The following is a 25,618-nucleotide window of genomic DNA, read 5'->3' as shown; positions in this document are numbered from 1 at the left end:
TTAACCCCACAGGCAACCCAGTGTCTGGCACAGTGCTGGGCACAGAGTGAGGATAAATAAAGCTATTGAATTGAACTTTTAAAATAGATGATTCCTGGGCTTCCCTGGTGGCGCAGTGGTTGAGAATCTGCCTGCCAATGCAGGGGACACGGGTTCGAGCCCTAGTCTGGGAAGATCCCACATGCCGCGGAGCAACTAGGCCCATGAGCCACAACTACTGAGCCTGCACGTCTGGAGCCTGTGCTCCGCAACAAGAGAGGCCGCGATAGTGAGAGGCCCGCGCACCGCGATGAAGAGTGACCCCCGCCTGCCACAACTAGAGAAAGCCCTCGCACAGAAACGAAGACCCAACACAGCCAAAAATAAAATAATCAATTAATTAATTAATTTTTTTAAAAAAAAATAGATGATTCCTCAAGGATGACATAAAAAGAGCAAGGGGATGCCAGACAAGGATGAAGCGGATGCCAGTGAGAAACAAAAACATCCCTGTGCATCCAGCCCAGAGAGAAGCTTTGAACCCTAAATATTAATTAAACTCTCTGATCAACAATAGTCAGACATGTCTATAGACCTTTCTAGCCGCCCAACACATTCAACAAACCAACAGATAATTATAATGATTACAAACAAATGACACACATTAAAGATGGAGCAGAGGCATTAAAGATGCCTCTGGGTGAGGCGATTTAACAGGTACATGACTAGGAGGCAGGAAGTTAAACTTCCTCCAATAAAACTGGTGCAGGGAAGGTGTCCAGGAGGTGGACGAATGAGGGAGTGGACTTGAGGCTTAGCCAAGATCTTGTGGTTCACTGGGTGGCGTGGCCCCAAACATCTGGGATCTGGAATAACAAAAAATGATCTAAATCTGAGACAGCATCTCACGCTGCTCTCAGCAGCCCTGACAAGTCACCAGCAACTTCACCTCCAACATGTTTTTTAGGACTGGACCAGTCCAAGAAGGAGACATTTCTTGGGCTCCAGGAGTATCTGCAGGGCTGCTACCACATCTGGCCATTTGATGCCAGAGCTGACCAGAGTGCTCCTGGAGCTCTGTCCCAGCCATGCCTCCCCAGCTTGTGACACAGGCTGCATTTCCTGGGAATTCAAGTTTTTAGTGAGTGGAGCCAGAGTAGAAAGAACGGTTTGGAGAATGAAGCACTAGCACAAGAGCTAAACCACTGAGTGACAGTGTTGGCTCATTTCACACGGCTGAGCTGGGCCTAAACCCCACAGGAGAGGCCCAAGCAAGGGGACCGCTCCAGTCAGGAAGCCATGCTGAGCTAATCCCAAAAGAACCCAAGAGCCCTTGGGAATTTCCTCTTCTGGCCTCAGAGCCTGGGAAGAAGCCAAGGGGCTAATTAGGCATCTGGTCAGTTTCCCTTTGCTTCCTATTCTTGATGCAGCCAAAAGGAAGTGACTCATCTGGACATTTCCCTTTACCAGTGGGAAAGTGCACTAATGGGGGCTCAGAGAGGACCCCTAAGCACCTCCCCTCTACCAGCCCCATAGGACCCACGGCAGCCAGAAGAAAGGGAAGAGAAAGAGAATCAAGGACAATGGCAGTAATAGATACAAGGTGGGGAGAAACAAAAGAAACCAAAATGGAGAAAAAAGGAGAATCAAGAAACAAAAGGGGGGAATGAATAGGAAAGAGGTGGGGTCCGCAATGACAGAATGAGACCAGGTGGGTTTCCCCATCTCCCCGCAGAGGTCCTCAGCGGAAAGGCTCCGTGCGCTAGGTACTCACATGAGCTCCCGGACCATGTCCCGGGTGATGAGCTGGACGGTCTCTGGCTTGTGGTCCAAGCCCAGGGCAGTGAGAGTTTTCCGAATGGCATGCTTATCTCGGAGCAGCACGAGGGGGCTGTCGCTCTGGGTCAGAGGCTGTGGTGTCAGGAAGGACAGCTTAAAAGCTGGTCACCACACTTCCTGCTGGTCAGCCCTAACTTCAAGTACAGCCTTCCCCTCTCCTGGGGCTTCTACCCCATCCGGCGGCAGGGGAGGCTGGCTGGGGCCCAGACTGCAGGACCACCAAGAGTAGCCAGGGCACTGAGAGAGCAGCAGGGTACTCTGCCCTTGAACATGGCCAGATGTGCTCTGTAACGACCAGCTCTTCTGAGAGCAAGGTTTCTTTATACCTTGTACAGATACTCCCAGAGCAATGGGGGCGCGGGGGGAGGGTTGCTAGCGTACGTCCATTCCTAACCTAAAACCATCAGGAATGAAAATTTGGGGTCTCTAGTTTCTCCTCCCTCCATGGTTTATGAAAGAAAAAATAATTAGCTCTCCTGACCACACTGTGGGTTTGAAGCATACAATTTGTTACGGACCCATCCAATCTATGAAATTTGTTATTTTTAATCCTTTCTAATGATTCATTTACTTTCATCCCCCAAAAAAGCCATATGGAGGAAGTTAGAAATGGCTAAATGGCCCTGGTGGAGACCTGCCCTTAAATCTAATGGGGTGAGGAAGTCAGTGAGTTAGAATTCAGCAAGGAGAATACAAATTAGATATATGAGGTTTTTTTTAAAACGTTCTGACCATGAAGGAGTTACATAATAAGAAAATGAAATCACTTTTCAGGAAATTTTGAACACAGGAGAGAATTTCATTTGTCATGAACGCAGTATCTGTGGTCCTGAGTAGAGGCAGGGGCATGGCTTCGGTGGAGGTCCTTCCTGTCTGGAGAATCCCGCTTTGCACACCCGTCCCTGGAGTGCTGCTGCCACCTGGTGCCCATCTCTGCTTCCAAGTGGCACAACTCAGTCAGGTCACAGGCCACTTCTGCCCCCTACTGCCGGCTGGGAGACTTCCGGGACTCTCACCCAGCAAAAAGGCCAAAGAACAGTCCAGGAATAGGCATTACTTTGCCTGCACGCTCTTGCAAGTCAGCAGGACTAAGTCTGGAGAACTCGGCCATTTCCAAATCTATCTTCACTTTAACTAGAAGACTCCCCATGGACTCAAAACAAATAAACGACACGGCTGTAAGTGAAATTGCATTGCTTTGATTCTTTCCCTTGTCAATAAGAAACTGTTGCAGAGTGGGCATCTTCTAAATGGATAAAGATGCCCATCTGGAACACTCTGGAAAGTCCTTTTTTGTTCGCAATGAGGATAGTGAGGGGCAGGGGTAGACATCAACTCTCGTCTCCCCGGTCTGCCTGCAGCCAGAGCTATTCACACTAGTATTCACACCACCACTGGTATCTTTCTTCTTTTTCGCTTTTCTCTGCTTCTTTTTCTTTTTTTTTTTTCTTCCAGTTTTCTTGAGACATAGTTGACATACAGCACTGTATAAGTGTACAGCATAATGATTTGATTTACATCCATCATGAAGTGATAATCACAATAAGTTTAGGGAATACCCATCATCTCATACAGATGCAAAATTAAAGAAATAGAGAAAAACTTTTTCCTTGTGCTGAGAACTCTTAGGATTTACTCTAACAACTTTCATAGATAACATACAGGCAGTGTCCCTTTCCTCTCTCAATCTCTCACCACCCTTCTCTCCATGTCTCATCCTCCTTCTCTCCTTGCCTCTCTTCCTTCTTACCGCCTGAACATCACGTGTACCAAGGTTACTCCAAGTTACACTCTGGTTCCCCTTCTCTAGTCGTCAGCCTCTTGGACGGGATGACATTTGCAAATAAACACCTGCCTGTTTCCCAAAGCAAAGTAACTGTTTTAGCTGAGCAACTGGGAAAGAAGGATGATTTTGTGCTTTTTCACTCTGATGCTATTCTCGGATGGAGGGGGAATTATGTTGGTCTGTATCTGCAAGCTTGGGCCAGTGGCCCTCAAACATTTCCATCACGGGGCGCTCGCTGAACAAATAGCGAATATTGAGTGCTCTGCAGCTGAGACTCCCTTCAACGTTACAACAGATTTTTAAATGCTGTGAAGACGTAAGGATTTCATGGTGGAGGAAGCCAGGTGCCCTGTTTGCTTGGGCCCCACTAGGCGTCCGAGCTCGTGCACTCGAGCCTCAGAACCCCTCCCTGTCTTCAGTCTGAGAATCACCTGGGAAGGGGGTGGCCTGCCCAGAGCTAGCATTGTCCTGAGCAACGCTAGTTTGGGTCACTGCCTCCAAGTGGCAGCTCCCTGGAGGGGCTGGGTGAGGGTTACCTTGATAGCTCCGAAGAGGCTCTCATCCACCTCGGAGTTCAGGGCTTTGGTCCGATAGCAAGGCCTGCTCCTTGACCTGTTGGAAGTGGTAGAGGAGGCACTCAGGACACCGGCTGTGCTTAACGGCTGCAGGGAGAGGCAGAGAATTGCGGTCATCAGTACTGAGTGCCATCTGGACCCCGGGCAAGGTAGACACTTCGCCAGCCCGTGCTGGGGGGACGTTGGATGGGCACGTGGGAAAGCACCTGGGTAAGCCCTGAAACGTAGGGGACACCCCACAGGAGCAGGGGCTGGCACACCAGCTCAGTGAGGAGGAGGAGTCCTGAGGGTCCCCGGCTAAAGAAGGCCAAGACACCGTGCGGCGGAGAAAGGACACAGGATGGCAGGAGGATGACCTCAGTGTCAGCTCGGTTCTAGTTTCCCACAAGCACAGTCTTGTGAGGCCACGTGGGCTTTCCTGCCCAGATATGTAGTTTCCTCTTCACCTCCAACCTCCTCAGCCCGAGCGCCAAACCCCCTTCACAACTGACACTACTATTTGACCTCCTTCATGTCCCCACCATCTCACAAGATTGTGCTGGGGACCTGAGGACACTCAGGATGGAAAAGCACTTTGCCCACTGCTGGCGGGTGGTTGGTGCCTGATAAACTTCAGTGTATTAACAGCTGCCAGCTACAGTTAGGCAGACCGGTTCACAGCATACACCATGATGCTCTTTCACTCCCAGGACCCCTTTAATGTGCATTAGTCAGTTTTTAACCATCCAGTACTTTCTAGATTTGGGGAGTTCCCCCTCTAATGAGGTGAGAGAGACAAGGATCATCCCTGAATGTAGAAGCTGAAAACACCAGATGTTTGCCTTTCAAGCCTGGGCAAAGGACCCCTAGGCTGAGCCATCAGATGCCCCAAGCCTGACAATAAATAGGGAACTAGTGACGCAAGAAGGAGAACATGGAAACCCCTTCTGACAAAGGCAGCCACACCCCATGTCTGGGGCAATGCCGATAAGGGCACCAGCGGCAACTGCCCACAATAAAGCTGCCAGTGCTGGAGGTGCAACAGTGCATCGAGGGTCTTTGCCAGACCATTTCTGGATTGTGATTTAGGCCTAGGTTCTGGCTGCAGTGCCTCCTCTGTTCTCATTTTCCAAGCCTACTTGCCCAGCGTTGGTGTGAAGTCTGTGCGCGCTCCAAAATCCTCTCCATACATTCCCATCTCCTTAAATTCGAGTTCTGGCTCTGTTGCTTATAACCAAGAACCCTGACTGATACAACCTCCTTTCCCCAAGGACAGTCCAGCTTCAGCTCACACCCAAGAGGAGAAGTCTATCTCCAGGAGGCAGTTTCTGTGAGGACTGCAGGACAACTCCAGGCTTAATCTAAAGCTGATTCAAATCTCACTCTGGAGGAGCCCACATCTCCCGCAGTTCTCTGAGCTGGGACACCTCGGGGGAATGGGCTGGACACGTTGGGTCTACCAAGCCTGGGAATGAGCAGCTGTCAGGAGGACAGGGTGAACGGGGAGATGCATTCCAGGTCACTAAACACTGGACAGCGCATTTTGAAAGTTCCCTCTGGTCTGCCATGACCACACAGACACCCTCCCACCCCGGCAGCACCTGTTCCACCTGTATCAGGTTTTCACACTAAATCGGGCACTTATTCTCCAGCTGGCTGTGTTCCATACAACGAGCACTGCTGTGTGCACCCTTTCCCTCCCAGCCTGGCACAGCCAGCAACAGGCTTACAGAGGGCGCCTCCCTTTACAGCCTCAGTCAGCACCCATACAGTAGAGCAGAGAAGCTCGGCTTTATTAAAAAGTAAATACAGCAGCCCCAAGGATGCCTAAGAACAGACTCTGAAGGGTTATTATATGGTAACTGGGGACCAACAGCTCCCCTTTCCACCAAAAATAGAATAAGGGAAATGAATAGAAACCACTATAGGTGGGATTGAGGCAAAGCATTGGGAATAACCAGAAAAGATGGAGGGCAATGGAACATGAGAGATGGTGTGAATTCTGTAGACAGCTAAGGGGAAAGGTGCCTGGCACGTAGTAGGAGCTCGATATGTATTTGGGGAAGAATGAATGAATGAAGCCAAACAAGACGACTCTTGGGGGCTGCAGACCAGATTGAGATGGAAGCCTTTCCCAAGTATGCCACCACTCCACATTTTCCATATCACGTATGTGCTCTGCACTGTGGAAAATAATGTATGAGAAAGGGCTTTGGAGCACAGATGGAAAGCATTATTGTTGTTTTGCATTTGTTTTCCTGTTCCTTTTCAAGGGCTCCTGCAAGCTTTTCCCTTGGCCTTGGGTGTCCACCAGACTGTAGGTTCCTCCAGGGCTGGGACTGCATCGCTTCTCTCCTATGCTCTTGATACCCAGGTCAAAAGGAAGTCGCACAAGAGATACCCGACTGCCTGAGCCTCGAAGTCAGAACATAGGAAGGAAAACAGATGATGACCACAGAAAAGCGGCCACTGGGCAGAGCAGAAGGAAGCCCTGAGCTCTGGGGTTGGGTGGCTGAAAACCCTTATTGGGGAAATGCTGACTTTGAAGCCACAAGCCTTACACCAGGGTTAGAATAACCAGTTTTGCCAAAAGCAACAAGAAGGATTAGGGAGGTCACTGTGTAAAAGTACTAGAAAAAATGAAGGACCAAGCAGAAATGGAAAGTTAGATCCCTCTGGGCTAGAGGCAATAGCCAAGAGGTTGTTTCAGGAGGTGAAGGGCTGGTTTTATTTCTTGCATGACCAAATAAATATCCCCAAGAAGCTGAGCTGTACCTAGAGAGAAGCCGGCTAGTCTTCCCTGGGGGAAGGCAGCTCTTTTTTTTTTTTTTTTTTTTTTTAATTTATTTTTGGCTGCACTGGGTCTTCGCTGCTGCACGCGGGCTTTCTCTAGTTGTGGCGAGCAGGGGCTACTCTTCCTTGCGGTGCACAGGCTTCTCATTGCAGTGGCTTCTCTTGCTGTGGAGCACGGGCTCTAGGTACGCGGGCTTCAATAGTTGTGGCTTGTGGGCTCTAGAGCACAGGCTCAGTAGTTGCGGCGCACGGGCTTAGTTGCTCTGTGGCATGTGGGATCTTCCCAGACCGGGGCTCAAACCCGTGTCCCCTGCATTGGCAGGCGGATTCTTAACCACTGCGCCACCAAGGAAGTCCCAAGGCAGCTCTTGAAGGTAAGGAAAGACCGCTGAGGAGACAAGGATGATTGGCAAAGATGAGGACTGGGACAGAAAAAGATGCCAGCTCTGCCTTGATATTTTCCTTTTGGTGACCTAGCTGACTCCCTGTCTCTTCAAATACCATTCTATCCCAGGTTTACAAGAATTCAGCCATTGCTGGGGGCTCTGGGAGAGACTGATGCAGAAAGATTAGCTGGTCATTCAGAAGATGATTTTCACTCCGTTATAGATACAGGATGATCTCCCTAACATATTAAGTTTATATATATATATATATATATATATATATATATATATATATATATATATATATATGTTCTAGTCCCTGCTTTCAATTCTTTTTTTGTTTAATATTTATTTACTGGCTGCGTCAGGTCTTAGTTGCCGCATGTGGGATCTTTCCTTGTGGCACGCGGGCTCACTAATTGTGGCGTGTGGGCTTAGCTGCCCCGCGGCATGTGGGATCTTAGTTCCCCAACCAGGGATTGAACCGGCATCCCCTGCATTGCAAGACCGATTCTTAACCACTGGACCACCAGGGAAGTCCCCATATTAAGTGTTAAAGAAAGCAGATTATAAGAAACATGCAAGTACAGTAGTAAAAATGTTCATATGAAGGGTATGCACCCAGAATGTGTTACTAAAAGAAAGTTCACAAGAATGTTTAACAGTAATTTCAGGTGAGTATTAGCATCTTAAGGTGTTCCTTGTATTGAATAATGTTCTGCACTGAGTAGGTAACTCTCTTTATGACTGGGGCAGGGGGAGGGGGCAACTATTTTTATTTGACTACAAAACAAAGCAGTGGACCCGGTGCCCTGACTCTGAACACAGAGAGTGCAGCCCTTAAAAAGCTGCAGTGCCAGATGTCCCGAGACCCGGGATCTTCAGCTCAAATCCGACAAGACAGATCTCGAACAGGGCTGGAACAGGGCAGTGTGGAGTTTCCATGACGTAACTGTAACGCCTGTCAACTGAACAAAGACAAAGGCTTGTCCTTTCCTGGATGTCCTCTCCACCCTGGGATCTGGTGTCTCTTTTGCATATAGGTTCACCACAGGCTGGCAAATTCAGGCTTTGAGCTCTTAGCCTGATTCTACCTCCTTTCTGTAGACTTTGGTTACTAAGAAGGTGGGGATGCCCATGAACCAGGCACCTTACCTTCCACTGAGCGATACATTTGGGTCACCTCTTTCCTCAAATAAGACTAGGTTGGCCATCTGTGGAGTACCACTTGAAGATGACATCCTACTCAGTACTGAGGCCCTGTCCCTCCTTCTGGGGGATGTTATTCATTGTTTTTGTAAGAACCCTGGAGGTCTGCCTAATTGTGACCCTCCCCCCAACTATCACCCCTCCTCACTCCTCCAAACACTCTCAAAAGCTAGTGGCACCATACACACACACACACACACACACACACACACACACACACTCTTGGTCTCACAGAAGGGCAGAGATCATTAACTTGACCCATTGCTTCTCAAAGGTGCCCATATGCCCAGTCGTGTCCAAGGGACTTCAGAAGGGCTCAGTCAACAGACCAGAACCCCTTCCTGAGTGGCCCTTGGGTGGGGAATCCCTGATTTGCATGAGCCAAAGCCCACAAGTCTAGCCCAGGTGCAACTCACTGATTAATTCGGACTCGGAAATATGACATTTTTTAAACAGGAGAAAAAGAGAACTAACATCTACTGTGTGCCCTTAGATGCCAAGTGTGATGCTAGGCCCTCAGAGACAGACACACAGCACTGGGCCTGTAAATCACCCAGGAGAGCTGGAGATAAATATGCATCGTAAAATGCGTAAGTGCTCTTTGTGGGAGATTTGTTTCTTTTATAATTAACAAGGCTCTTCTTGAAATCCTGACTTGGGGACCCTGAATTTGAACCACTGAGCCCCAGAAAAGCAGTGTGACCTCTGAGCATGAAGTGTGTCCACAGGTACATCACAGACTCCTTTGCCACCGGGTGTGCACCCAGAAATTCTAAGGTTATTTCCAGTAACCCAAAGCTCCAACACCTATCCTCTGCCCCTCTCACTTATTCCTCAGGGACCACACCATCCTCATGGGATCCCAGACATCTCCTTCATACCTCCTCCCAGGCCTGCTGCCCTTTCAACCCTCATGACCCTTGTCCTCTCCATCCTGGTGAACCCCAGGCCTGCTAGACAGTCCCAATCCCTCTCCAGGGACTTTCAAATCTGGTACCCTCTTCATTCATTCATTCATTCATTTGCAAATGTTTGTTGAGTACCTACGAGTGACCCAGAGCCCCAGTAACAGAAGACAAAACTTAGGCTCAGGACATTAGGTGACTTACACATTGTCACCCTGCTGGTCAGAGGCAGAATGCGTACCATAACCTGTTATCTGGCCTCCTCACCAATGGTTTTCCCACATCACATCCCACAATCCCCAGCCCATGGAGGCTCCAGACCGATAGGAGGGGGAAGAAGGTTGGGACAGCCCTTCTCCCCACTGCCTCTGCTCAGCACCGGATCACATTTCCAATCGCTATCGACCCCACCCCTAATTTCTCTTTTGGACGCCCCTCAGGACTTCCCTTGCCTCTTCCAGGGGTGTCATCCCCGCTCCTGGGCCTTCCTGACCCCAGACCCAACTTCTGTCTGTCTCCCAGATGCCCACTTTCCCAGATTAGAAACCCAACCCAATTGAGGAAACATGAGGCCCCCATCCGAGGTTCTCCTCCACACCCGGGACCTCACCATCTCAGCCGCACTCTCTAGCTCCGCGCCTCCACCGCTTCCGCCACCCACTGCACCACCGACGCTAGGTGTTGACGCGTTACCATAGTAACCAAGAGCCCGCATTCTCCGGCCCGGGCCCCGCCCCCGCCCGGCCCCGGCCCCGGCCCCGCCCCTCCGCTCTGATCCGCTCTGGCTGGTAGACGCGGCGCGCTGTGGCTTTAGGAACACGAGCCCCACCCTCTGACCATTCCCGCCGGCGCTCGAGCGGGAAGTGGCTCTGAAAGACTGACCCGCCCTGGCGCGCCCCGCTCTTCACTTTGCTTTGGCTGAACTCTTGGGTCAGGACCCAAACCGTCAAGGTCCTAGCATGGGCCCAGGGGGGTCTGACTTGCTGGCAGCCACTCCAGGAGCCAGGCCCAGGGTCACGGTTTTCCCCCTACACCCCATCTAGGTTACCATGGTAACCGTTGCCCCAGTGCCTGTGAGGGGCCAAGCCAAACCCTGATGAGAATTTAGTCTGCAGAGAAGCAAGCAGGATCAGACGAAACAAGTTTCACAGCAGCAGAGAGTCTGGTTAGACCAAAGAAGGAACTTCCAGCCGTGAGGATGTGTATGTAGTTTCAGGAGCAGTTCCTTAAAATGTGGGCCTCAGACCTCCAGCTCCGAATCGCCTAGGAGAGTTTATTAAAAATGAAATGTAGACCCTACTAGAATATCTGAATCGAAATCTATGGACCTGGCTTTAGGGAACCTGCCTTTTAATGCTTCGCAGTTTGTATGTACTGTTCTGGAAAGCTTTTTAGGAGTTTTATGATTTTTCCCAATTTGGTTTGGCATCTATACCTCCCAACCTGCACGGACAAGATTGGACTTACCCCACAGCTGTGCCTGCTCCAAGCCTCACAAAGCCTTCCCACAAGACCAACTCCTTTTGTTTTTTTCTCCAGTGCTGATAAACTGAACTCTTAGACCAAAAAGAAGTGGTGACTGCAGTTCTGAGCTACTTTCCCACGCCCAAACCTCCCTCCACAGCCCACCTTTCTGGGGCTTACTCCAACCTGACTTTTGTGTTGTAAAGCCAGTCACTGCCTCCTCTGACATACTCAGGGCTGAAGGATCGGCTGCAGAGCTAGGGTGGTTGAGGGCTGTTTACAAGCTCCAGGGGAGTGGGGGAAGGGAGACCAGGTCACCTCCAGTTGTTTTTAAAAGGGCTTAACTCCGGCAAGCTTCACATTCCTTCCCTGGATTTTCCAGCCTTATCTCCTTTGGGAGCCTCAGAAGGACAAGTTAGGGGGTGGGGCGGGCAGAAAGTGTTGGAGGTGGGATCAGAGGGAGGGAGAAGCCAGGGGAGCTACCCTACAGGTGCTGGCACGATCCTCCCGGCTTGAGAATGAGGGAAGGGCTTTTCTGTTCCTGGCACCCTTCCTTCCCCAGCCTCTTCGTTGCAGCCCAGAGAGGAGGGAAGATGAAGTAACCAGTCCCCTGTGGATTGGATGCTTCCCCTATGTTTTCCAGCCAGTTCTCACAGCCACAACTCTATGGGGTAGTTATTATCCGCATCACCAAAGAAGAAACTGAGACCAAGAGAGATAACTGTCCAAACTCAAAAGTTAGTGTTCTTTTCTCAACTCAGGCTGCCTCTCTGAAGGAAAGGTGTGAGGTTGAGGCAGAAAGGAGGGGGATGACCAAATGCAGGGTAAGGGAATTGCTTCCCAGGCTTTTGTTTGAATTTACCTCAAAGCTATCAGTGCTTAAGCTTCAGGCCTGCCATTTGCATGAGCCCCTTGAAAAAGTAAGTTGAGGGAATTCCCTGGTGGTCCAGTGGTTAGGACTCCGCGCTTCTACTGCACGGGGCACAGGTTTGATTCCTGGTCAGGGAACTAAGATCCTGCGTGCTGCGCGGCACGGCCGAAAAAAAAAGTAAGCTGAGTTAAGGATACATGTTACTTTGGATTTAATGAAACAGGTTTGTGTGGTTCTCCACCACTTACACAGATAGTTAAGTTACCGCCATCTGTCCAGGTGGAGGAACGGCTGCCTGGAACACTCCTTCCACCAAGCCACTATGCCACCTCACCTGATGTCAGGACAGGAAAGACTGACCATAATCTCCATGGGAATATGTGCTACGATGCTCACACCAAGAGTATTTGCACAGTGGAGGAAAAACAAGGTTTGAAATGAACAAAGCCAGAAGTCCCTCCGCGAAAAGATTCTAAGCCTCTGTTATGTAAAACTGTAAGTGAGTATTCTGTTCTCATCAAGACCTGTTCAAACTGAAGTTCTCTCTGGCCTGGAAGAGACCCAGTGATGCAACATACGTAATTATAAACACAGTATGCATCTCATCAGAGAAAAAAAGCTGCCTTCAAAGGACCTAAACTCATTGACTACTTCTGTTTTTCCAACAGTGATAGGTTTTCTTTTTGACTTCTTCTCCTAGATAATTTTAAACACACATGCTTACTTGGATTTTTCTAGGTATAATGAGATGGTCTTTCCATTTAAAAACTACTTGAGCCTTGTGTATTAGTTTTCTACCACTGCTGCAGCAACTTACCACAAACTTAGTGGTTTAAAACAACATAAAGTTATTATCTTACAATTCTGGAGTTCAACAAGGGTCTTACTGGGTAAAAACCAGGTGTCGACAGGGTTGCATTCCTTACTAAGGCTCTAGGCTGAATCCTTTATCTAGTTTCTAGAGGCCACTCATGTTCCTTGGCTCATGACCCCCTTCCTCCATCTTTAAAGCCAGTAACATTGTGGGATTTCCCTGGTGGTCCAGTGGTTAAGACTCCGCTCTCCCAATGCAGGGGGCCTGGGTTACATCCTGATCAGGGATATAGATCTCCCATGCTGCAACGAAGATCCCGCTCGCAGCAACAAAGATCCCTCATGCCGCAACTAAAACCCGGTACAGCTAAATAAATAAATATATTTAAAAATTAAAAAAAAAAAAAAACAGTAACATTGCATCTCTCTGAGCACTCCACCCTAGTTGCATCTCGTTCTGGGAAAGATTCCCTAAGTTTTAGACTTGTGATTAGGTTGGGTCCACCTGGATAATCCAAGATGATCTCCCCATCTCAGGGTCCCTAATCGAACCATATCTGCAGAGTCCCTTTTGCCTGTAGGTAAATATTCACAGTTCTGGGAATTAAGAGGTGGACATTCGCATGAGGGGAGGTGGTGCACTGTTCTGCCTCCCACACCTTGCTACATAACAGTGATTTTTTTTTTTTTTTAATTTATTTTTGGCTGTGTTGGGTCTTCATTTCTGTGCGAGAGCTTTCTCTAGTTGCGGCAAGCAGGGGCCACTCTTCATCGCAGAGCGCGGTCCTCTCACTATCGCGGCCTCTCTTGTTGCGGAGCACAGGCTCCAGACGCGCAGGCTCAGTAGTTGTGGCTCACGGGCCCAGTTGCTCCGCGGCATGTGGGATCCTCCCAGAGCACGGCTCGAACCCGTGTCCCCTGCATTGGCAGGCAGACTCTCAACCACTGCGCCACCAGGGAAGCCCAACAGTGATATTTTAATGATCTATAATATATTCTCAAAAAGTTGAAACAACTTACATATGCCTTTCTAAACTGCTTTTTGGAAAGTGTCTTTAAAAATTTAAATAATACGGACTTCCCTGGTGGCGCAGTGGTTAAGAATCCACCTGCCAATTCAGGGAACACGGGTTCGAGCCCTGGTCTGGGAAGATCCCACATGCCGCGGAGCAACTAAGCCTGTGAGCCACAACTACTGAGCCTGCACTCTAGAGCCCGCGAGCCACAACTCCCGAGCCCGTGTGCCACAACTACTGAAGCCTGCGCACCTAGAGCCCACAAGCCACAACTACTGAAGCCCGCACACGTAGAGCCTGTGCTCCACAACAAGAGAAGCCACCATGATGAGAAGCCCGCGCTCCACAACGAAGAATAGACCCTGCTCGCCATAACCAGAGAAAACCCGCACACAGCAATGAAGACCCAACGCAGCCAGAAGGAAAGAGTACATTTTCTTCTTCTGTCAACTTTACAAGTATGTATTAAAGGACAGAAAATTTACTTAAAAATTAACGGGTTTATTCCACACAGCAAAGGAAACCATCAACAAAAGGAAAAAGCAACCTACCAAATGGGAGAAAATATTTGCAAATCATATATCTGATGAGGGTAAATATTCAAAGTGTGTAAAGAACTCATACAACTCAACAGCCAAAAAAAAAAAAAAATTGAAAAATGGATAGAGGATCTGAATAGAGATTTTTCCAGAGAAGACATACATATAGCCAACAGGTACATGAAAAGATGCTCAACATCACTAATCATCAGGAAAATGCAAATCAAAACCACAATGAGCTATCACCTCATAACTGTTAGAATGGCTATTATCAGAAAGACAGGAAATAACAAGTATTGGCGAGGATGTGGAGAAAGGGGAATCCCTGTGCACTGTTGGTGGGAATGTAAACTGGTGCAGTCTCTATGGAAAACAGTATGAAGGTTCCTCAAAAAATTAAAAATAGGGCTTCCCTGGTGGTGCAGTGGTTAAGAATCCGCCTGCCAATGCAGGGGACACGGGTTTGAGCCCTGGTTCGGGAAGATCCCACATGCCGCGGAGCTAAGCCCGTACGCCACAACTACTGAGCCTGTGCTCTGGAGCCCACGAGCCACAACTACTGAAGCCCGTGCGCCTAGAGCCCGTGCTCTGCAACAAGAGAAGCCACCACGATGAGAAGCCCACACCTCAACCAAGAGTAGCCCCCGCTCGCAGCAAATAGAGAAAGCCCGCACGCAGCAACGAAGACCCAACGCAGCCAAAAATAAAATAAATGAAATAAATTTATTTTTAAAAAAATTAAAAATAGAACTACCATATGATCCAGCAATTCCACTTCCGGGTATTTATTCAAAAGAAAAAAAAACACTACTCAAAAAGATATATGCACCCCATATTCACCACAGCAATAGCCAAGACATGGAAGGAATCTAAATGTCCATCAATGGATAAAGGAAATGTGGTGTATATATACAATGGAATATTATTTAGTTATGAAAAAGACTGAAATCTTTCTATTTGCAACAACATGGATGGCCCTTGAGGGCATTATGGTAAGTAAAATAAGTCAAATAGAGAAAGACAAATACTGTGTGATATCACTTATATGTGGAATCTACAAAAAGAACTCATAGGTACAGAGAACATACTGGTGATTGCCAGAGTCAGGGCAGGGGGTCAAAAAGTACAAATTTCTAGTTATAAAATAAATAAGTCCCGGGACTTCCCTGGCAGTCTGGTGGTTAAGACTCCATGCTTCCACTGCAGGGGGTGCAGGTTCAATGCCTGGATGGGGAACTAAGATGCCATATGCCATGCAGCACGGCCAAAATATTAAAAATATAAAAAATAAATTAAATTTAATTTAATTTAAAAGTCCTGGGGATATAATGCACAGCATGGTGACTGTAGTTAGTAATACTGTATTGTATATTTGAAAGTTGCTAAGAGAGTAGATCTTAAAAGTTTTCATCACAAGAAAAACACTGTGTGGTGATAAATTATTGTGGTGATCATTTCAAAATATATACAAATATTGAATCATTGTATTGTACACCTGAAACTAATACAATGTTATATGTCAATTATATTTCAATAAAAGATATTATTGGGTTTATGAAACACAAATAATAAAAATGAACCATGAATCAGTAGAAATTATTTTGAAATTGAGAAGCAAATTGAAACAAAAATTTTCAGATTACCAGAAAAGGTAATTCAATAAGAGGAATAGACAAATTTTGAACAGAATAAACAAGCACTTGGATTGTTTAATAATCCAACTAACAAGGGGAAGAAAGTTGTATGAATACATTGGGGAAATATTAAATTTCTTGTTGATTTGATATAAAAGATTGACACTGATGGAGATTGCATAAAACTCACATTAGTACACTAAAATGAGGACTTATGACAATCGGGTAAATGAGTGTCATGAACTCAAAGAACACTTAAGATTAATTACTAAAGGACTTCCCTGGTGGTCCAGGGGGTAAGACTCCATACTCCCAATGCAGGGGGCCCAGTTTCGATCCCTGGTCAGGCAACTAGATCCCACGTGCAAGCCGCAACTAAGAGTCCGCATGGCGCAACGAAGATCCTGTGTGCCGCAACTAAGACCCGGCACAGTCTAAATAAAAAAAAAAAAAAAAAAGATTAATTACTGGACAATCTCCTGAAATTCTACAACTCATATAAGAGAGAAATTTCAGAGATTTTTCCCAAATTTGACAACAATCAAAAAATTGATACAAGAAGCTGTGAAATGAAACATTCTAATCTATCAATAATAAAAGTGTTGATCAAAATCATGCCAGAGTAAAAAAACTGAATTATTGTTCTGTTCTCCATATAAGGTAATATTATAAAATCTTTATCATGTGAAGAGACAAAGAATAAGCTGCCAAAAAAAAGGTAAGGGCGAAAACTATTTTAGACTTGTTTCAGGCAGTGAATTCATATGAATCTTATGTCACTCTTCCAGATGTTATGATGTGTATAGTATTTGCCAGATTTTTATTTTTTTAATTTTTTTGCCACACCGCACGGCACGTGGGATCTTAGTTTCCCAACCAGGGATGGAACCCTTGACCCCTGCAGTGGAAGCACAGAGTCTTAACCACTGGACCACCAGGGAAATCCCTGCCAGATTTTTTTTTTAATGTATAATTTGTTGCGACATTATTCTAGTTAAATGTTTACTCCTGTAATTAATTTTGTTTTGTTTTTCTTAAAAGGAGCTTCCAAAATTGTATAAGTTTCAGGCCTCACAAAACCCAGTTCCACCTCTGAGAAGTGGGGAGGCAACCTTTCCCTTCTCAGCAATTGGCTCACTTGCCCAGCCGCGTCCGATGGGTGTGGGGCAGATTGCCCTTGCTCTCACCTCCCGACCTCAGCCAGGCTCAGCCCACTCCTCCCCTCACCGTCCTGTTCCACCTTCTCCCCTGTGCCCTTCCTTGTCTTCCTGTCTTTTCTACTTGCTGTGCATCTTTGGGGACTTCCTCCTTCTAGCCCAATCCTTAAGCTCTCATTTCACTCTCCGCCTGTGCTCTGCCCCATTTTCAGCACTCTCATTGCCTAGCAAGCCGAGGGATGAGAACAACGGGGGAGGTTTAAGAGGCTGGCTGCTGCAGCCTGAGGAAGAGGGCAGGTCCAGATTATCTGCCTAACCCTAACTCCACCTCCGGCTGCCTGACCCTTCCTACCAAGTCGCCACTCCCAGAGAAGTCTCAGAGTAAACCCAGGATTGCTGGCCAGGAGCCAGGAGCCCAGATCCCGGAGAGTTGCTGGGTGCCTCGGAGCTGGAGCAGAGCCCAGGGGCTGGGCTGGGTCCCGCAGCTCCTCCTCACCCTACCGGGCCTTGGGGCGCTGTGTTAGGCAGGCCTCACCCTGCTGTTCTCCTGAGATGCTCCCCACATTGGCTGAGGCAGGAGGGATAGGAATTTTGACTCTGTGATGAACAAGCACATTTAAATGGGAGGAGCCTGGGAGACAGGACCCAGAGGAGCCATTTGGTTAAAGTGAAAACTCTGGCCTCTCACTAGAGCATGTCTCCTAAGAGCATGAGAAAGGAGACTCTGATTCCCTTTCTCTCTCTCTCCCTCTCTCTCTGATATGCATTTAGGAACAGGGATCAGAGTTGTGGAGTCTGGATGTGGCCTGGGGGGAGCAGGGCCCCACATGGACAATGGGCAAAAAGATGGGGCTTCCACATTCCCATAGAAGACTTTGTGTTAAGTGCATGCAGTTGTGGGTTAGGGGTGGTCTATTGCACTCCTGTTTTCTCTGAACTCCTTTGCTGTATATACACATCCTGGCAGTTCTCCAGGATAGAGGCCCCAGCTCCTTCCTCTGGACCCACCTTCTTGGGCAGCTTCTACTCCCATCTTAGGGGTGACACCTGCCCGTGATGGGAACTCTAGGATGCCCATTAGGTCTCAGTAAATCATCGTTTCCTAGACTGTTCAGAGCCCACAATTCTATCTAAGGCAGCCTGGAAGGTGCTCTCCCAGGACTTGTGCTCCTGGGGCAGCGCAGTGAAGAAGGAAAGTAGTGACTGATTTTGGAGCCAGACCAAAAGACTTTGACCCCTGGCGCCGTTACTTATAGCTGAGAGACCTTAGGTGAACCGCCTAACCACCTGGGCCTTGTTTCCTCATCTGTGTCGGTGGGTAATAGCCCAAAAGAGAGGCACTGGAAAGAGCAGACCAGGCTGGAAAATCAGTTTGCATAGTGCCTGGTGGTTTTCTTCCCTGTTCCTTCCCACAGAGCAGGGAGATACTGGGGCGGGGGGGGGGGGGGGGGGTGGGAAGAATGTCTTTGTCCTCAGTGTCGTATAAACACGACCAGGAATCAGACTGTAAATCCTCTAAGTTGCAAAGGATGCCTGAGAGACTGTTTCACAACCCCCTTCTTCCTGGAATACTTGGACTATCAAAATTGCCTCAAGTCTCTCTAAAACAAAGTATGGCTTAAAACATAAATAAATACTTAAATGCATGAATTATTTTCCTCCAGGAATTTGCTGCCTTCCTGCCTTCTTCCAAACTCTCTTTCTCTTTCCCATTCTTCAAAACTGTAGAGCCTTCCTGCTACAACCTGAGAGACTAAGCAAGGGACAGGGATGGGGAAGAGAGTTTGAGGAACAAGAAGAAATCTGAGGCCAAGGAGAGAGATTGTGAGCACGAGGGAAAGAGTTGGGGTGGAGTGGAACCGGGGGAGGAAGATGGTTAGGGTGGGAGTGGAAGTGGGGACTACAGGGTGAGGCTTGTACCTGGCCGGAGGCCCTGCATCTAGATGGGGGAAGGAGGGAAAGACGAGAGGGCACAGGCCAGAAGGGCAACATCACCCTCTGATACTGGTGCCCCCACCCACGGGAGGAGGCGTGCCTGAGGAGATGAACCTCCAGAGCCGTGACAGAGAGAGCCCCATGCTGGTCATACATCCGCATTTCCTCAACCTCCCTACCTGGCCACATTCCCACTGGGCAGATAACCCTCAGGCCAAGGAGAAAGTCATCCACAAATCTGCAGCCTCCCCTACTTCTTCTTCAAAATCTCATCACCCTCCTGACCGCCCCAGGTCCTTGGGCCAGTGTCGCCCTGGTGCCCTGCACACGTCTCCACACACCTGGCACCAGCTTCCCCTCCTACGTGACCAGCACGGCCCTGGACTGGGTGGCGGATGCTGAGATAAGGCCAAGGAGGGGAAAACCACCCAAGCCAGGAAGTTACACAGCCTGGTTCCCCCGGCAACCCAGCCACAGTCGCCAAACAGTACAGCGTGGGGGGGTGGGGACAACTCCCGTTCAAGGCACAGCCAGGGCTGGCTCAGACCTCAGTTTTCTTGTTGGAGAAACTTCTTTCTCCAAATCCCCTAGGACAGTGTTGCTGCCTAAGAATTATGGGGGAAGCCAGTTTGAAATGCAAATTCAAGACACCACCCCCATCACCTCCACCACAGATTCCCGGCCTAATAGGTCTAACAGGACTAACTAGAATCTGCATTTCTAACCAGTACCCCAGGGGATTCCAATGCTCGAAGTCTTAGAGGGTAGCTGGGTTGGGGGAAAATACAGGATGGGGCCTACAGTCAGCCCATCCCCAGGGATGCTTGACATGGGTATTTTCAACACCCGGCGACTGACCAGGAGTCCAGAGACCTGGATTCTAGTACATGCAGAACCAATTCAAAACCATGAACTTGGGCTGAGCTCCTCTTGGGCCTGCTACTAATGTTCTGAGAACCATGAGCCATCTAAAGGCACACAGGGTGTGCTTTCTACTCTCAAGATCCCTGGGACCATGGCCCATCACTTTCAGTCTCTCGGTTTCAGTTTCTCTCTTCTCCCCAAAGGGTATAAAAATATTCAAGCCTTCCCAAGAGGTGACAAGTCTCCCTGGAATTAATAGATATGGAAGTGCCTTGAAAATACAGCTCTCAGATACCGTCCTGGGGGCTGTGGTAGTTTTTATGGCTGGAGGGACATGGTAGGCTGTCAGAGGGCTCCAGAAAGTCAGGGGGCCTTCAGGACAGAAACCCCAAGTTGCAAGATCAGGGGCTGGGCCTCAGGGTCTCTTAGTTCCTTTCTGTGGCTGCCAGATCTCCGTTTGCCTTGGAGAGGTGGCTGGTGCAGAGCTGAACTTCCTGCACTTCTTCCTAAGCCAGACCCCTCCCTTCCTCACTGTGGCCCTGGCCTCCACCTACAGAAAAACCACAGTTCACGCTGGCTGCAGGCCGAACCCTTCCCCAGGGTCAGCCTCCAAGCCAGGGAGCTCCACGATGGGGTGAGCAATTAGCTTGGACTTCTTCTGCCACAAGTTTTAAGTCCCAGTTCAGCCACCTGCTAGGTAGGTTCTACAAGTTACTTTTGCTCTCTTAGCCTCAGTTTCCTCATCTGTAAAATAGGAGAGAATAATATTCTGTGGTGGTGGTCAAGCCCCTTCTCCTGGATTTCCCATCCTAGCCACAGACACCATTTGCTTAGTGGCTGAATCCTGAAGCCCCTCTTTCTGGATCCCTCGCCCCCTTCTTCAACTCTGCACAGTCAGAGTACTAAACAATATTGAAATCCAGTCTCTTCTTTCCATCCCCACTGGCCCTCCTTCCCCAGGCCGCTCTTGCTTCTACTGTGACTGCTGCAGTAACCTCCTGGAGTTGGCCTGCCTCACTCCCTAGTCTTCTCCAATCCTAGGCCATTCTCTACCTTGCAGCTTAAGGAAATCGGCTAAATTAAAACCCAACTCTCATCTCCTCATCCCCCTGCTTAAAATCCTTCAATGTCTTCCCCTGCACTTAATGAAAGGTCCAAAATTATTCATTGACATTGAAGGCCCTCTGATGATGTGCATTTCTCAGCACCCACCCCTCCGGCCTCTAAACGCACCCATTCTACTGTCCAGCCCTGCACATTCCCACCTCCAGCCCACACCCATGCTGCAGATCGGCGGAGACCCGGAGACTGCTGTCCTCTTCAACACTACTGGCCTCTCCCTTATGCTTCTAATTATCCTTAAATCCTCCGTTCAGACCTTCCAGAAATCTTCACTGATGCCCCTCCCCGTGAGGCTGGGTTAAGTCCCCTCCTCTGGGTTCTCACCTAGACTCCCCTTAGCACGCCACAAATCACATTATAATTGGCCCTCTGCTCTTCTAGCTCCTCCCAGGAGGGCACAGACTGTACTTGTTTTGTTGACTTCTGTATCCTCCAACACCCAGTAGATGCCTTGCCCTGAATAGGTTCTCAATAAATATTTTTTGAAATAATGGAAGAACAAATACAATATACAGGTAAAGCTCTCAGCAGAGTGACTAACAGAAAAATGGTGAATCATCGTCGTCATCATCACCGTGCTGGTTCAGCCCCGCACCGAGCTACATTTCTCTCATGGAGACACAACTCAAAGCTCAGGCCCTGTCCACAGCGGGGCGAAATGGTATGGCAGCCCCAGTGTTTGGGGAGATGATTGTATGACCCACTCCCCACCTACCCTCCCCCAGTGATGTTGATCTGTCCCCACCCAATCCCTGGTTCTCACCCTGACTCAGACTTCTTTGCCCACCCCCACTCCAGGCAGAAGAGGAACAGCCCCTTCACCTCCCCACTGAAACTTGACCTCTGACCACAGAGCCGGTGACTACTCCTTCTTCCGGAGGAGCAATCCCACCCCCACCAACCAGCAGCCCCACTCCCCCCAGCAGATCAGGGGAGAGGATCCCTGAGACACGTAGCCTCAGCTCACCATGACATCACCACCAACCTCCACCCCAGAAATGATCCAGGGCTGCGGGAGGCTGGCAAGTGATCCTCCCAAAGAGCCCTATTTGCATTTCTCTAAAAGCACATATCACTGGCGTTCTGAATTATCATGGCTCCTATCCATGTTTTACCTCCCCTACAGGACTAGGTACTTTTTGAGCAAAGAGATCATGTATTAATAATCTTCATATCCCCCATAAGGCCTGGCATAGGGTAGAACCCCAATAATTGTTGAACGAATGAATACATGAATGAAAAAATGGGTGTATATATGAGTGTTCCCAGCAGAATTGCTCATTTTCCACCTTAAGAAGATGAGATTTGTCCTATTATTGAAGACCTTCCTCCTGACCCTTAAGAGAATCCAGAGGCTAATAACACCTCAGAGTCAAGAGGATCTTTTTTCCTTGTTTAACCTAAATGTCTCTAGGTGCAACTTCAGTGCATTGTCTTTTAATCTACCTCCCTAGCCACTGGGACTAAAACTCCTTTCTTCACAAGGAGACCATTACTAATTTACTTTTAGCCTTCTCTTCAACAAATTTAATCCCAGGCCCTTTATTGCTCCCTCCCTGGGGCCCTACTGTCCAGCCCTTTCCCTGTTCCACTGGTCCTTGGGCTTTTTGCCAAGCTCTCAAAGGCCTCTCTGGGCTGCACAGGCAGGAATGGACATATTGTTCTCCATGGAGCCATGTACAAACGCTCAGACGCTTACGCTCTGCCTACACACACCCGACACACACCTCTCTGCACCCCCAGTCCCCAGTCCTTGGTAAACACATACTCACAGGCAGCCTCCACACATGGTCACAGTTTCATCTCCTCCCACCCGCACCCCCTGAGCCCTGGCCCTGTGAATTCTCACACACCTGGACGCACACTCAGTGCACATGAACAGACCGCACAGAACTATACTTTTCCCCAACAGGTCAGCCACACTGTGAACCCCTCTTCCTCCTCCCCCTCCTCCCCTCCCCCTCCTCCCCCTCCCCTCCCCTCCTCCCCCTCCCCTCCCCTCCCCTCCCCCTCCTCTTCCTCCTCCCTGCCTTCCTTCTCCAGCTCTCCTTCCCATCAGCCACCATGGGCCAAGCCTACTTTCCCTTTACCTCCACAGTGATTTTCCACTGCAAGGCTGAAGGCAAGGAGTAAATGAACCAATGCTGGCTCCTACCTCTTCTTCCTGCCCTCTTCCCATTTTTTTTCTGCCAAATCCTCAACCACCTTCCATTTGCCCGGAGCACACAAACCACCCTCCATCCCCTTCCCAACCTCCACTCCTCAGGCTATAGGGAGAACCGGCTTCTCAGGTTTTTACTTTTGGGAAATGAACAATGAGGAATCGTTGGAAACTGACAGGAAATGAGGAAGCATTGGAAACTGAAATGGAAACTGGTTTCATTTCAGATCCAATGACAGGCTGGGTCGCTGGGACCCTGGGCTGGCTGGGCACCAGACCAGGCGATTCAGGAGCATGAGGGCAGTGTGATATTCACTCATTCATTCGTTCATTCAACAAATATTTATCCAGCACCTACAACATGCCAGGCACTACTCTGCATCAACAAAACCAACACAAACCTGCCCTTACAGAGTGTACATCCTGTGGGTGGAGACAGAAAATAAATAAGTAAAATACATTGAGTATCACGTAGTGATAGGAGAAAGGAGGGAAGGAGGATGGGGTGCAGGCTGAGAGTGGAGTGTGCAATTTTAAACACGGTGGCCAGGGAAGGCAGTATGTTTGAACTGGAAGGTGACATTTGAACAAAGATCTGAGGGAGAGAAAGTAGCCACGGTGACACCTGGAAGGGGAGATTGTTCGGGGCAGCAGGAACCGTCCTGCAGGCGCAGGGTGTTAGGGAACACCAGTGTGGAAAGCCACGGGGAATGAGTTGCTAGGAGATGGCAGGAAAAGGGGGTGCCACTCAGAGAAGCTTTTCCTTCTATTCCCAGGGCTGGGACCCATTCTGGGCTCCAGGGCCTGATGGAGTGCCAGGAGAGATGAGAGGGGCCAAATTAGGGATGAAACTGTGATCTCAGATGGAACAAAATGCTGTAAAGCAAACAGAAAACAAAACAAAATGTTGAGGTGTCAGTGAAGGCCATTTCCAGAAGGAAGGAGCTGAACCTGGAGCGAAGTGGATTAAGGGGAGACGTGGAGGGGCCTCCCAGAGCTTGCTGGTGGGTGGTGGTTCCCGCCAGGAGGGAGGTGAGCCCCGTGGCCGAGCACCTCTCAAATCCAGTCCGGCTAGAGCAGCACAGTCTCAGCCAGCTCCCAGCCAGGGTGACCTGGGTTCAAAACCCCTGTCCGTCCACTAAATCCTTACGTGGCTTTGGGTGAGTTTCTTGTCCTGAGACCCAGTATGCTCATCTGGGAACAAAATGAGGGAAATAATACAGTAATATCCACCTCGCGGACTAACATGGGAATCTGCTGGGAGAAGACAGTGCTTCTCAGTCTTGGCTCTGTGGTGTGCCGGTCCCAGAAAGCCGTGAGGCCTGTGGCCAATAATTCACAGCTATAGTTAAATCAGAGAAGGGTGCAAATGGTTTGTTTTTTTAGTTTAAATATCAATGAATTCAATGTTGTCTCTGCAATGACATCACTCTTCCTCACTGGCATTCCATGAAGGCTTCCTGAATGGGAGATAACGGGGTGGAGTGACAGCTAATCCCCTGGGAATTTGCAAATAGGCTGCACCCTATCTTATCTGTGCCACAGCCCAGGGGAATACAGCAGGCAAGCAAATACCATCTCGCCCATGGCTGGGGCTCGGATAAGGTGGAGAGCCCCTGAGCTGATGGCTAATGTACAGCAGCGGCATGGGGCCTGGCGCACAGTAGGTGCTTCTTGGCAGAGGGAACCACAGTGGAGTGGGAGAAAGGAGAATGGAAGCTCTCTTGTTATCCACCAATGCACAATCTGTCACCCTCAGGCACAATGTTGTGGCTTTCCCATCCTCGGGAAATAGAGATACACTGAAGCAGACATGGGGAGAGGGACAGTGGAGGCCAGGCTGGCTGATGCGGGTGGGAGCTGAAGTCGGGGACTGGCCCAGGGCCTCTAGGGAGACGCAGGGTCGGATGGGAAGGCCGTGGGGTTGGAAACTACAGGTGGAACATTCATGCCTGGGTCAGGGCTGGGAGCTCAGGACAACCTGACCCCAAAATTGATTATTGTGGTCCAAGGTCACCCGTCCAGAAGGAATGCTGCTAGGCTCTCACCAACAGGCAGCTCACAAGTGCCTGAGATGATCAACAAGGTTTCCTGCCTCCAGCCCCGACCACCAACTCCTTCCTGCTCACTCATCCCCCAGCTCGCCAGATCCTCACCACCGCAAACCCTACCCGTGGCCCCCAGACTGGTCTGGCCACCAGAGGCCACCTTGCATCAAGCCTGCCTGAGGGCCTCCCACCCAGACACTTGCCAGGACTCAGGGCACCTTCTGCAGTGGCTGAGAACTGTTCTGGCTGTGGGAGGGGCCCAGCCAGGAGCACCTGGGTAGGTGCCGGCCCCCCTCCCTGTGGACCCTGCCCACGCATGCTGCCATCATGGCTTCTAGCCCGAGGGCAGCTGGGAGGGCCTGTCCCTTCTCAACCCCACCCCTAAACCAAGTGAGAAAAAGAATGGGAAGGAAATCGATGATGGGGAGACGTGTGTAACCTTTCATTTCAAAGCCCTCTTCCCTGGAGCCAGTCACCGCCCTTCCCCAACATCCCTCCCTTCCCAACAGCGGACTCAGTGGCCCCAGACACAGCCAGAGTCCA

At 49.3% G+C, this 25,618-nt stretch overlaps 1 protein-coding gene and 1 long non-coding RNA gene across 5 annotated transcripts in view; both read right to left on the bottom strand.

The window, feature by feature from the left end:
• CFAP45 (cilia and flagella associated protein 45) overlaps nt 1-13,276 on the bottom strand; it is a 30,796-nt gene extending 17,520 nt beyond the window's left edge. For 3 of the 4 annotated variants that reach the window (XM_082471321.1, XM_082471322.1, XM_082471323.1), the window contains exons 1-4: nt 11,102-13,276; nt 10,919-11,007; nt 4,141-4,266; nt 1,754-1,890 (exon numbers count right to left, since the gene is read on the bottom strand). In XM_082471321.1, coding sequence (XP_082327447.1) covers nt 1,754-1,890; nt 4,141-4,266; nt 10,919-11,007; nt 11,102-11,144 — 395 coding nt within the window. In that variant the 5' untranslated portion in view covers nt 11,145-13,276. The remainder of the gene's footprint in view (nt 1-1,753; nt 1,891-4,140; nt 4,267-10,918; nt 11,008-11,101) is intronic. The other variant, XM_082471324.1, reaches the window with a different exon arrangement.
• Nucleotides 13,277-15,838: 2,562 nt separating this feature from the next.
• On the bottom strand, nt 15,839-22,764 carry LOC309639596. The gene is made up of 2 exons (XR_014251774.1): nt 16,976-22,764; nt 15,839-16,222 (listed from the first exon to the last, which is right to left on the bottom strand). It is a non-coding gene; the product is annotated as an uncharacterized lncRNA (long non-coding RNA).
• Nucleotides 22,765-25,618: the final 2,854 nt, after the last annotated feature.

The sequence above is a fragment of the Balaenoptera physalus genome (genome assembly GCF_965194825.1).
Source record: "Balaenoptera physalus genome assembly, chromosome: 1".
In the NCBI taxonomy this organism is placed as follows: domain Eukaryota; kingdom Metazoa; phylum Chordata; class Mammalia; order Artiodactyla; family Balaenopteridae; genus Balaenoptera; species Balaenoptera physalus.
Note: the sequence above shows the minus strand (reverse complement) of the source record. Positions and strands in the feature narration are given on the sequence as shown.